Below are 14,097 nucleotides of genomic sequence, written 5' to 3' on the forward strand. Positions count from 1 at the left end.
GTAAACTTGGGAGCTGTTTGGTGATCTAATATAATCAGTTTGGTCCAGAAGTTAACATAAAAGTTAGTCAATTAACCACTTAAATTCATCAACTTTGAGGCTGCATTGGTTGCATTTATTCATTTTCTTGAGATTTTGAAGGTTAAGATCCTTTGCTCTAACAATTTTTTTAAACTTTAAAAAAAATTACAAGATTGATTCCTGCTTGTCCAAAGGTATCTAAATGTATCGAAATCCAACCCCTTTATATCTATGCTCTCAGTGAAATTGGTGTCAATGATTAACCCGAAAAAGAACAGTATTTATTCCACCAATAATTTATATATTTCATTTACAATTACTCTTAACATGGAAAAAAAAATTATTTGACTAAAATCTACCTTTAAAAAAAAAACAAAACAAAAAGGAGATAAAAGTAATTTAAAGCAAACAACATTCTTTAACCAACATTTCAATTACTTTCACTGACATTTTATTACAGCTATTTTTCGGGATTTGGAAAATAAATAGTTATGTTTCATACATTATGTAGCTGTATATGCTTTTTCCCTTGTTTCAATATTCACACAAAGACGAAGGACAAAAAAAAATACATATATATATTCACACAAAAACAACTTAATTATCTGGGAACCAAATAAACTCAGGTACATGCTGTTTTTGGCCATGGTGAAATTCTAACCCCGTATTAAGAACCAAAATTACAAACTACATGGTATTCTGTTTCAGATTACTCTTCGTGAATGTCGGAATCTTTCGACTTGTCCCTGACCAAATAACGATTTTCAGTACTGCTTAACCCAGCTGAATGAAGCTGTTTTCGCCGCTTTATAAGATGCAATGCAGTTTGTCGATCACCTCGGGCATCCCCAGAATCAGGCTGCACAGCAGAAAGATTTATTCTTCACCATATAATATATATAGGATGGGGAGAAAAAAATCAAGGTTTTACAGAGCAGAGCTTTAACAGAGTTTGACCACAAGCAATAAGATTTTTTTTTGTTTCATAATTTATTATAAATTATTGTTGTTTTTTTTTAATGAGAAACTACTATTTCATTGAGAGAAATGAAAAAGCTACACAGGCCAATAAAAAACAGCCAGACACCTTAGAGAAAGGGGCTCCAATCCAAAAGAATAAATCTTAATTGATAATTACAAAAGACACATGTCGATCCCCGGAGGGAAGTATTAAATCTAATAAGTTCCCAAACAACTTCAATGTATCTCTCCATCCCTTTTTTTATTCTCTTAAAAATTCAATTATTTCTTTCGTTAGCCGCACCCACAAATGATATAAATACTACCGTTGCTTTAGCTTTACTCACATCAGTAGCATATTTCTATGCGGGTCTTAGCAAAAAAGGATTAGGTTATTTCGGTAAATACATTCAACCAACTCCAATCCTTTTACCCATTAACATCTTAGAAGATTTCACAAAACCCTTATCACTTAGTTTTCGACTTGAGTCATATTCCCTACAAGATGGCAAAAAAATAGGCTTGCCACAAAAACCTTCCTCTATCCCAAAAATATGGGGACAACACCACCTCCTTCATCATCCCCGACACTCCTTGGTGCGAACTGAAGACTTCCCAAAGAACCAAAAAAAAAAAAACATTAAATGAAGTAATGAACAATCAGACCGAAGAGGTCGCTGTTTGGATACTAAATGATGTAAGAATCCAGTGCCTTCAACTGAGCCTCGCCCCGAAATAATTGGTACATTAACAATCAAAATGGTTTCCTTTTATACAGTTTCTTGTGGGAACAACTATGAGGGTTAGATTTTAACTGATTATGTAAGCACACGTGACAGACCAGAGTCAGCACGAAACAGTTGTACCTTATTTTAGAAGGTTTAAGTATAGTATAAACATAATAGGATGAACCTGCCAAAATCAGGATTTTAAATAAAGCTAATAAAGGAGTACCTTGATGGCTAGAGCTCTGTCAAAACTTTCAATAGCACTATCAGGTTCCCCAAAGTTTAACTGTGCTCTACCGAGAGTGATCCATGCCTAGTCAGATCAAAACAGACTGGAAATAAGTTTGAAAACTAACACATGAATCTAACTTCTTCACATTTACAGAATCTAACTCAACAAATGAATGAAGCAGTACGTTGGATGAGGAAATTTTAAATATTAAATTCATATCAGCAAACCAGCTCTATAAGGAAAGTTGGTCAGCTAGACCAACTATGTAAACTGATGAGGATTCATTCACAAGAAGATGCATCTTATAACGAGTAAAATTAGCAGAATGAATCAAGTACAAAACTTTCTCATGTTCACCTTAAGTATGGAGCCATGAATACCAAGACAGACACGTTACTTCAAGATTGCAAGAGAGAGAGAGAAAAAATAGGCAATTAAATGAATAGAATCCCCTGAGACAAAAACCATCGAAGACAAAGAAGAAGGGCACAATTCTTATAAAGGTGTAGCTGGATATTTGGTATTGTACTGACATAAGAGTTAGTTGTACCTCAGCCCATGATGGATCTAAGTCAGTAGCTCCTGCAGGTAGAATTCAGGAATAGATGTTTCAAGGGCATGAAGAATTAATTTTATTTTAATAATAGAGTTCAATCCAAAAACTCAAAAATAGGCCACCACATAAAAGATTAAAAATTAAAAAAATAAAACGGAGTAAGGTATGGCTCAATTACCCAGTTCATAAAGAGAATTTCGATTGTTCAAATAAACTTATTAGTATGCCCATGCCTATGCCCTAAGGACCAATCACCTATTTCACTTTCAAAATGGAGTTTGCCCACCTCCATGAAAATCTTAGACAATCCAAACTATCAAAATAATTGAAAAGAACATACTGCTTGCTGCCTTCAAAGCACCCCAAGCTTCACCAACCTCCAGCAGAACTTGTGCCTTTTGTTCATGTAAAACTGCATTTCCAGGCATCAAAGTAAGAGCATTCTCCCATTTTCCCAGAGCTTCCCGAAACTTTCCATCCTGAAAAAAGAAAAAACACACGGCCTTGGAGTATAATCATAAAATTCAACTTGTAACTATCATGAGGACTAAATCCATAATAGCAACAAAACACTATGTCACTCCACAAGCTTCAATTTATAAGTAAATTCTCCTAGGAAAAATCAACCCAAAGTTTTATGAACAGGTCTACTTTTACTCAAAATGTACCAAATAATGTCACTATTATCTGAAGCAAAAAATTGAGAAGAAAACAATTATATAGATAGTTAATTTTGAACTTTCTATTTCATAAGATATTGAATCATCTAGAAACATATCCATTTCGAAACATTTTTGTTTGATTTTAGAATTCATTTTAAACAAGACATCACACCATACAAATACACAAATGACTTCTCAACTTCTCATAAGAGATATATGTTCTATCTTCTTTGATGAAATATTTTAAGTACAAATATCACAACTTAACATGAAAATTCTTGAGAATGAAAATTAAAAACCATTGCATCTATTAAAATGTAAACCATGGGTTCCATTATTTACACCGTACATCAAGGGTTAATTTGAAATCAGGTCCACAGTCTGCTATCCATTACTGTTAGGGTGTACTAATAACGTATATATTAAAAATCTTCTCCAAAAACATAGGATCAAGATGTCAAGTAGCCATGAAATTCCTATCCAAAAGGAGAAACTCAGCCAATACAAGATCCAAAATTAATAAGTTTTTTTCCAAAATGGTGCTCAAATTTCTTGTTCCCGATACGATAGCCCCCTCCCCCTTTCAACAGTTTCCTAAGCTTTGGGCTTAATGAAGCTTCGAACTAATTGTTCATGAAGACTATTTGTTGTTGTATAGCAAAATACCACTAAGCAGCAAGTTTGTCGCAGCGTAATTATTTTCTCTTTGATTCATTCACCTTATGATGCTCTCTCCCTCGAAATTTCTTAAAATTTAACATACAGAATTAGATACTGCTTTCAAGTTCAAATTTGAAAAGAAACTTGTAGTTGTAGGTAAACAGACAAAATTAGGTCAAATTCTTGAAGAAGCAAACGTAGGAGGAAAAAACAGGTACCTCGGCCAGCCTATCGCCTTGAGCCTGAAATGATTCAGCGAGCCGTTTGAGGTCTGAGGAGCAGTCCGATGATTCATCCTCTCTCCGGTCTACCGCCTCAAGGTTTACTTCTTTGTCTTGGCGATTATAAGCACTATCGTCTTCCACCTCGCCGGCGCCGGGCACTTCAAAAGGAAGATTTGAACGGCTTGAAATCGCCGTCAGAGATCGCTTCCTAGTATTGCTCTTGTTCTTCCATGTGAGCTTCATCTTCCTCTCCCTCCCTCAGGCCAAGCTTACAGAGCCTTTTCGTAGTCGGAATGAACGCCGAACGGGCAGGTTCTCGGTCAGTTTCGGACTTACCCGATCCGGGCTGAAATTGGGCCCGAACTGAATAATCGGGCTGTAATAGCCCAGATATTTACATACACGGCCCATTATAATTTCTATCTGCGACTATAATAAGAAGAAAATCGTTTTCCATTTTTTTAAATAATTTAAAAGAAACTAGCATACTGCATAGTTGGCAATTTTTCAAAAATACTTATAAATATGTATTTTTTCTTTTTCTTTTTTTCCACGCATTTCGAGGTTTGAACTCAAAACCTTCTGATTAATTCTAACTCCTTTGGACTCCATTATAGTTTATATTAAGATTTTATAAGAATCAAGTTCTTACTGTCACACGGTAATAAAAAGAGAACTATCTTTGAATTTAAAAAATCATAATAAAAATGAGTAGATGCTTTTGTTATTAAAATTTCGGCTTATTTTTTTTTTAATAAAGTATCTATCTTTTCATTTCTCTTTTAATTGTAAAACATTTTAATGATGGTGAGGACAAGATTAGTACTCACCGATAAGGAGACAAGTATTTTCCTTATCAAATGATTAAGATTCATTCTAGGGTAGAAAAGAAATAGTTTCTCCTATTTGAATTCTCTATGAATTCAAACTGCCCTCCGAAAATCGGAATTTCTCTCGTCCAAAGAATTCAAAAGGAGAAAATATTATATTTGAGTCTAAGTTTTTCCCTCGATAATGTAAGGCTTTTAAACTATTGTGTGCAAAGGGACTTTTAAACTATTTTGTGACGTAATGCACAACATATATTATTAATTAATAATATTTTCAAGATTGACAGGGGACTCGAATCTCATATCCAATCTAGAACTGTCGCCGAATTATTTGTATCATCCAAACTTAATTCCTCCATATGCTTAGGAAGGTTTCAACATCTTTTGTCATATAAACATATTTTTTAAAACAATATTTACGTACTTACTAGTTAGCATCACTCTCTTCTAATCTCTGATTTATCATTGTCAAATAATATTTAGGTAGGAAATTTTCAATCAATTAAATTTATTTAACGATTTCTTATGAGTCCTTGGTACTCGAAGAAGTGTCAAACTCCTCAATCCATTCTACGAAGAAATTGAAAATAGAGATTCTAAATTATTCGTAATTAATTATTTCTTAATTTTTTAAATAAAAAATCTTTATCTATAATATAGAAAATACCTAAAGAAAAGATGTTTTTTTTTATTTAAAAATAATGACCCATCAATTTTTGTAGTCCTAAAGCTAAATATTTTTCTCCACTTTATGAGCTCAATTTTCACGCTTTACAATCCCTGCTAGAAGTAGTGACATAGGTACTTGTGCTTGTCTCTGTCTATAATCTCCAATTAATAGACGATATAGATTATTTTGTCAATTGGTTTTGAGATAGAACCTCATTAATAGTAATACTCATGTCTTTTTCTCTTGCTTGTCTTTCACCGTTCAAACTTTCGGTCATTCATGGCCACAACTATTAACTTTCCTTTCCATTTTATTTATTTATTATCTCACTTGTGCCAAATATGTTATTGTAATTCTAGAATTCATGGATATTTGGGACATGCAATTTTATTGCTCATTATTAAAAATATGAAACAGAAACAGAAAAACAAAAACGTTATTAAATGGTTCCAAAGTGTTTAACCAGAAAGCACGGTAACTTCTAACTTATTTCAAAATATATTTATAACAAAATTGTTTTATAAAAAAATATATATGTTTTTTAAGTTTATCGATAATATTTCAATTCAACTTTTACATTTTAAGCATAAAGTCAAGTTGGCACATAATTAGTCTTGCAAACATATATTAATTAAGCAATGACTAAAAACTCATTTAACCAATTATTGCATAAGAATGATGTTAATGTTTAGTAAGATAAAACTAAAAAGTCTGCCCTTTGTGATTGAAAAGACATGCACAGGGGAAGTAATTGGGTGTGTTGCTGTTTGGGGGAACAAACCGTGTTTTTAAAGCGTAAAATAATACTTGTTTGGCAACATATCTATAATCTTCTTGATCTTTGGAAATATATTGACACAGATTAAGGAAGCATCCACACGTAACTTTCCAACCCATAAATTAATAACGAAGGATACTTAATTAACTCCTCTCACATGTCGATCTTAGTCGAATCTCATTTTTTAATAAGATGTTCGTTTGAACTTTTTGGACTTTAATACCATATCAATATTCTTGAGGTTTCATCTCAAAATCAATTGACGATAAAATGGTAGTCCATGTGTATTATGAATCTTTGTAAAGTCCCTTCTATTTTTAATTTGAGATGTTTAATACTCAGTCATTATTAAATGTTAGAAATACAAAAACTAGAGAATATTTTTTAAAAAATTAATGAGCTATATCGTTGTAACTAATAATAATTATCCCAAAATTAATAACACAATGCAAAATTCCTGTAATAAAAATCTAACACAGGGACATGTTTTTGCAGTTATTTATTTAGTTGATTAAAAGATGGACAGTTAATTAGTTTATGTGTTAATTAGTGTTATCAAATTGTTAATTAGTAATTTTAGAATTAGTTTGCTATTTTATAATAAGACTATAAATAGTTACTTTTAATATTGTAATATAAACTCTAATAAGATATCTATCATTTACCAAAACGAGCATAGTTCAACAGTTGACATATATCTACGTAATAGACATTTATCATGTTGCCAAAATGAGCTTGTGGAGCAACGCGTCCGTCACTGATTTACGTTGCAACTTGATGACCTTTTTTCTCATAGTGCTGTCATTTTCGTAGGGCCGGTAGGAGGAAGATTCCTGGGAATTAAGCTCACACCGACCCCAGTACAGGGGAGTTCACACTTCTCACCTGCTATAAATATGCCTCGCCCGGCCCCAAACAACTAGTCTTGCTATCACAAATTCAACCGAATTTTACAAGTTGAGATCGCATGGCGAGCTCTGCCAGGGTGAGCCCAGAAGTTGTTGATGTGATCATCAATATGGCTCCAAAAACTGTCCCACCTCCTCCACATCACAGCCCCATCAGCTCCCAAAATGGCCCTTCTGGTTCCATCCCCGTCACGAGCCCATCCACTCTGCAGCTGCTGCCGGTGCTCACCATCATGCTGATGAAAGAGCCCCGGTCGATGCCATCCACCGCCATGTCGAGACCGCGCAAGGTTGCGAGTGTTATTGCAGCTAGAAGAAAATTGGTGAAGACGATGGTGTTTGAGTCCATCATTCGCTTTCTTACTTCCTTCTTCGCTCCTCCCCCACCAAATAACGACACTCACGAGTGGACCATCGTGGAAGTTAGAATTTCACGAGAGGAAGTTTCACACGGAAGGTATGATGTTTATATTTCACTGTATTATCATGGCACTCAAAAGCTCTATTTATACAAAAGTATATCCTAAGTTTAGCAGAAAAAGAATCTAAACTTTAACAAAAATATTGTAACAAAAATGCACAATAATAGATATTCTTGTTTTGACTATGACGTGGTGTGTGGCTTCAACTTCCTTGCTGAAGTTACGTTAACATCCCCCCGCAAACGAACGGGTAGGTCAAGCACTCCGAGTTTGGATCGTAGTAGGTGGAACTGAGAGTGAGTGAGTGGTTTAGTCAGGCAATCGGCTAGTTGATCAACAGATGGTACATAACGAACTTCAAGAGCACCGCGTAACACGTGATCCCGAACAAAGTGGACATCTATTTCAATGTGCTTGGTCCGAGCGTGGAAGACTGGATTAGTTGCTAGAGCACCAGCACTGATATTGTCACACCAAATAATGGGCGGAGAACTAACGTTGACACCAAGTTCACCAAGGAGTTGTCGCAGCCAAATAATTTCAGCGGAAGCATGAGCAAGAGCACGATATTCGGACTCAGTACTGGAGCGAGCAACAGCCGTGTGTTCCTTTGACGACCACGAGACAAGAGTGTTTCCAAAGAAAACACAATAAGCAGCAATTGATTTGCGATCATCAATGTTTGATGCCCAGTCTGCATCAGAATAAGCTGTGAGAGAGACCGTGTCACTAGGTTGGATGTGGAGGCCCATGTGTTTTGTACCACTTAAGTAGCGTAACACCCGCTTCACAGCTTGCCAATGTATGTTGGTGGGCTGTTTGAGAAATTGACTCAGGTAATTAACAATATACGCGATGTCTGGCCGAGTGTTGGTAAGATATTGAAGGGCACCAAGAGTGCTTCTGTATAGAAAGGGATCACTCATGGGCTCTCCATCAGAAATTGACAAGTGTTTGCCCAATACAGTGGGGGAGGGGGCTGGCTTTAAGCCCTCCATATCCAGGCGACGCAACACGTCATCTATGTATTTTGCCTGAGTTAAAAGAACTCCGGAAGGGAGATGAGTGACCTGGAGGCCAAGAAAATAACTGAGCAAGCCAAGATCTTTCAACGCAAAAGTTTTATCTAGTGTGGCAACAAGATTGTCTATGAGAGCAACATTATTTCCAGTGACAATGACGTCATCGACATAGACCAGAAGGAGGATGATGGATGGACCGCGGTGATATATGAACAAGGATGTGTCTGATCTACTGTTGGTGAAGCCCCAAGAAAGCAAGGCAGATTTGAGAGTGACATTCCAAGCTCGAGGAGCTTGTTTGAGGCCATAAAGTGCTTTATGTAGTTTGAAGATATAATTCGGATATCTGGGATCGGCATATCCTGAAGGTTGAGACATATAGACATCTTCATCTAACTTGCCATTGAGAAAGGCATTGTTGAAGTCAAGTAGTCGTAGTTTCCAGCCTCGAGATAAAGCTAATGACAGAACAACTCGGATAGTGGAGGCTTTGACCACAGGACTGAAGGTTTCAAAAAAGTCTTTACCGGGACTTTGATGAAAGCCTTTGGCCACCAACCGTGCCTTGTGGCGTTGAATCGAGCCATCAAAATTGCGTTTGATGTGGAAAACCCATTTACACCCAACTACATTGACTGAACCAGTAGGAGGGACGAGGGTCCAAGTCTGATTTTGCATAAGAGCATTATACTCCAAATCCATCGCTGATTTCCAGATGGGAGTAGCAAGAACAACCTTAACAGTTGTGGGTTCTGTTACCGACCAATCAGTGAGAGTGGAGGATAGGAGCACCTTGGGCTTGAATATTCCAGCTTTCCCTCTTGTAATCATAGGGTGGATAGACTGAAATGGTGGGGGAGGCTGAGGTGCGATAGAGCTTTCAACCGCTGAGGTAGTTTCCGGTACAGGAATAGAGAGAGAAGGTAAAGGGGACGAGCTTGGTATATTTAGGTCAGATGCTTCAAGTGTGGGTAGTGGAGATAGAGGGAAAGATGGTGGATTGGAGGGGGTGGAGAACGCATGTTGGTCAGCTGAAATCGTACTAGGGAGCTGGTGGGATGGGCTAGAAATAGGAGATGTGTCAATTGGTAAAGGTTCATGGCTTAAGGGACTGTTTATGGGGAATTCTAGATTATTAGGTCGTGATTGGGGAGGTGAGGTTGGAGAGGTTGTTGGGGCCTGGGATCTAGGAGGCTGAGAGTTATGGGTGATAGGCAAATTTGGTGGGCATGGGTGAGGGGTGTTGGATGGTGGGTGAGTAGCAGGTTCAAGAGTAGGCAGGCTACCGAACCACGTGTGTAGGTTTGGAGCAGCGGTGGAATGAGATAAAGAATTGTCAGACACAGTGGATTGTTGAAGGCCAAATCCAGAAGCAAATGGATAATCACCTTCATTGAATTGAACATGTCGTGAGATGAAGACTCTTCCTGATGAGCTGAGACATTTATGACCCTTATGAGCTGGACTTGGACCAAGATAAACACACTTGTTAGTTCGAAATTGAAACTTATGAGTATGGTAAGGGCGTAAAAAGGGATAGCATGCACACCCAAATATTCTCAACTCGGAGACGTTAAGACTTCGTTGTATCAATAACTCCACTGGAGACTTACCATTAAGCAGAGGGGAAGGAAGACCATTGATTAATAAGGTTGATGTCAGGAAGGCCTCCCACAAAAAACTTAGAGGCATGGAAGCTTGAGCGAGCAAAGTGAGACCGATCACAACAATATGGCGATGTTTACGCTCAGCTCGACCATTTTGCGCAGAAGTGTACGGGCACGAAAATCTGGATTGTATCCCCAACTGATGGCATAACTGATGGACTCGTTTATATTCTCCTCCATTGTCAGACTGTAACATTTTAATATGGCTGCCAAATTGAGTCTTGATCATAGTAGTAAAATAATTAAATACTGAAAGTGTGTCACTCTTTAACTTCAAAGGATAAATCCATACAAATCGGCTATAGTCATCAAGAAAATGAACATAGTATCTATACCCATCAGATGACATAACAGGTGCAGGTCCCCATAGATCAGTATGCACTAACATGAATGGAGCAGTAGCTTGTGAACTAGATAGAGGGAAAGGCAGACCATGAGATTTACCATATTTGCATGCTTCACAAAAGTTGACATTATCATGAACTTTCAAGTGCAGATTACAACGTTTAATTAAACTTCTAAAAACTTAAGAAGACGGATGTCCAAGTCGACGATGCCAAATGTCCTTGGATACCACAACATTTATACTACTGGATGATTTGGGAAGAGACACAGAACAAATAGTTTTATTAGCAGCCAACTCCAAGCCACAGTCAACTGAAGTCGAAGTACTCCCAATGACTACTCCAACAGTATTGAGGCGGTAAAGTCCATCCTTAAGAGCCCCTTTCAGCACCACCTTGCCCGAACGTATATCCTTTACAAGACAAGAATCAGCATGAAATTCAAGGTATACGTTATTGTCTTTAGCGAGTTTAGACACGCTAACTAGATTTTTAGCTATGTTAGATACGCACAACACATTTTCAAGCATGACCAACCCACCGTCAGAAACTAAACAGGATTTGCCAACATGAGATATTTTTAATTTATCGCCATTACCTACTGTAACTCTTTCCATACCTCCATACTCAGTAGGTTGAACCATACTATTGTAGTCGGCGGTGACATGATTTGAAGCACCACTATCCACATACCAATTCGGGTCTATCACTTTTTCTGGATTGGCCAAAAAAGGATTGTTATTTTGGGTTGCTGTGAAGGCATAAGATGTACCTTGTCCAGAGTTGTTGTTAACCCCCTGGTTAGAGTCGCGATTGAAGTTTTTACCCTGGCTTTGTGTATTGTTCTTGTACTCCTTATCAAATCGATGGTAGCACGTTAGTGCTGAATGTCCAAGTTTTCCACACACCTGACAAATTTGCCGACTATTGTTGTTGTTCCACCGTCCTCTACCTCGATTTCGACCACCGATTGTTGTTGAATGGTGGCCGAGAGTTTTGATTTTGACGTTGGTTTCCACCACTTACACTTCTGCTACTATTAGCCATATTCACAGAAACAGAGTTGTTAAAAGATACTGTATTTTTATGAGAATTCTGAAGTTCTAACCTCTTCTCAAATACCAACAATTCGGCTTGCATTTCAGGCCACGAAATGCCTCGTTTTCCTTGGATCGTTGCTACCACAGGATTATACTCTTCATCTAATCCCAGCAAAACTTGAGAAATCAAAGATCGAGTGGGTACGGGGCTTCCAGCTTGACCCAAATTGTCTGCATGAGACTTCATAACACGCAAAAAATCAGTCATTTTAAGAGAACCTTTTCGAGTTTGTTCAAATACCTGACGGAGATAATCTTCTTCCGCCTGAGACTGTACTCCAAAGAGTTCTTGTATGGCAGCCCATAAATCACAAGCATTTTCGTACCCCATCACTTGTGTTGCAACTTCTGGAGTCATAGAGTTGTACAACCAACCAAGAAGTAGCTGGTCGGTAGTTACCCAAGACTCATATAGTGGATTGACGGCTGCTTCTGTTGCTATAGAGGAACTCGATGGTGCAGATATGTTCGTTTGGCTTGTTTCCATATTACCAATCGACTGTTGCACAAACATGGGCAGACATGGGTGCTCGCCGAAGAGGTGTCTCTCTAGTTTGTAACTTTGTAATATGGGTAAGGCTAGGTTTTTCCACAACAAGCAATTGGTTCTATCTAGCTTTATTGTGGTGATTTGGTTAAGCAATTGATTGAGTGGTGGGCTGCTAAAGGTGGGGTGGGTAGAGGTGTTGGAGGAGGCGTTGGTCATTACAGCTCTGATACCAAGTTAGAATTTCACAAGAGGAAGTTTCACACAGAAGGTATGATGTTTATATTTCACTGTATTATGATGGCACTCAAAGACTCTATTTATACAAAAGTATATCCTAAGTTTAGAAGAAAAAGAATCTAAACTTTAACAAAAATATTGTAACAAAAATGCACAATAATAGATATTCTTGTTTTGACTATGACGTGGTGTGTGGCTTCAACTTCCTTGCTGAAGTTACGTTAACAGTGGAGATTTAGTATTCATCATTAAATATTTGATAATTCATTGTTTTCTAGAGAATCTGGATGTCACTGTTGGACCAAAAATATTTTCTATTTTTTATTGCAATAAATATTAGGTGGAGATTTGAACAAATTTAAATAAAAAGGAATAAATCCATTTGAACACATTTCATTGATATTTTTGTTTACATTATACAGGTGAAACATGGGGTCCAATTTTGTCCAATAGGAAAACTGAAAATGTTGTATATTTTGTTGAGAAAAAAACACTCTCTCTCCCCATCAAAGCTATGATGTTTTTCCTTTTCTTCATAATGCCAACAAAGATATCCATTTCCCATCACGCATTTAAAAATCATAATTTTTGAAAATATATTGCACGGGAAGAGGAGGAGGGTTATATTGGTAAATTCGATAATGAAGCCAAATTATGATATTCATGTTCGATCAAATGAATTGGCTTATTCGAAAAAAGCCTTGTTCTTTGGAAGATCTATCTCGTGTCTGGTACTGCACGGTTCCACTCTGCAAGAACTCCGAATTATTCTCTTGAAGCTCATTCTCTTCATCATAAATGATCCGCTTGTCCCGAAACGACTTAGCCCAATAAGGAAACCTCAATTCATTGGGCCTTTCGATAAAATCAAATAGAAAGCCCCAAGGGCGCCATATTCTAGGAGCTCAAACTATGTGATTGAATAAATCCTCCTCTATCTGTTGCGGGTCGAGGACTCCTTCTCCTTCCCCTTCTTTAAACTCCAATTCGTATTGTTCATAGAGAAATCTCTTATCAACGATAGAACAAGATCCATTTTGTATCATATCTAAGGGATTCTTGGGTTCGGGCCAAAGAAGCAATGTCACTCGATCATTATCAAATCGACTACAATCTTTTTCTGTCCGTGAGGATCCCAACAGAGCGCCTTTTTCAACCTTTAATTGTTAATACAATATGCCAAAGAGATAATTAACATATACCTTCATCCAAAAGGATGTGAGTTGGAATCTCATCCTCAATATGTTGTATTAAAAATAATTGTTAATACAATATTGAATGAGTATTACATTAATTTAGATAAAATTTATATAATTTAATATAATTTGTCAAAAGAATTATAAATAGTGATGGGATAAGTACACGTCAATTATTCTAATTTTAATTTTATTAAGGTTGGATTTTTCATTTTGTAAATCCAATTTGACAATAATCATATTTGACACATCATTATAGTTATTTGTAATTTTGCCAATAACCATAATTTAAAACATAATTGAAACAAGAGGTATCACACACAGTAGTTCCAATGTGAGATTGATTCATCGTGGTTCGACGTGAGAAGGAACGAAACGACTGTTGGAAAA

General features: G+C 36.9%; 1 protein-coding gene across 2 annotated transcripts; it reads right to left on the reverse strand.

Moving 5' to 3' along the window:
• Positions 1–582: 582 nt before the first annotated feature.
• On the reverse strand, positions 583–4,347 carry LOC111012006 (Tetratricopeptide repeat (TPR)-like superfamily protein). Of its 2 annotated transcripts, XM_022286022.2 has the most exons (5): positions 4,038–4,346; positions 2,838–2,976; positions 2,492–2,523; positions 1,936–2,022; positions 583–880 (listed from the first exon to the last, which is right to left on the reverse strand). In XM_022286022.2, the coding sequence occupies exons 1-5, from the start codon at positions 4,284–4,286 to the stop codon at positions 731–733; spliced, it is 657 nt and encodes a 218-aa protein (XP_022141714.1). In that variant the 5' UTR covers positions 4,287–4,346; the 3' UTR covers positions 583–730. The 2 variants fall into 2 exon arrangements, with proteins under 2 accessions (XP_022141714.1, XP_022141715.1); XM_022286023.2 differs by lacking the exon at positions 2,492–2,523 and having other exon boundaries at positions 2,875–2,976; positions 4,038–4,347.
• Between the last annotated feature and the right edge of the window lie 9,750 nt (positions 4,348–14,097).

Source organism: Momordica charantia (assembly GCF_013281855.1).
Source record: "Momordica charantia cultivar OHB3-1 chromosome 4 unlocalized genomic scaffold, Mcharantia_2.0 BLBB01000004.1, whole genome shotgun sequence".
NCBI classification, from domain to species: Eukaryota; Viridiplantae; Streptophyta; class Magnoliopsida; order Cucurbitales; family Cucurbitaceae; genus Momordica; species Momordica charantia.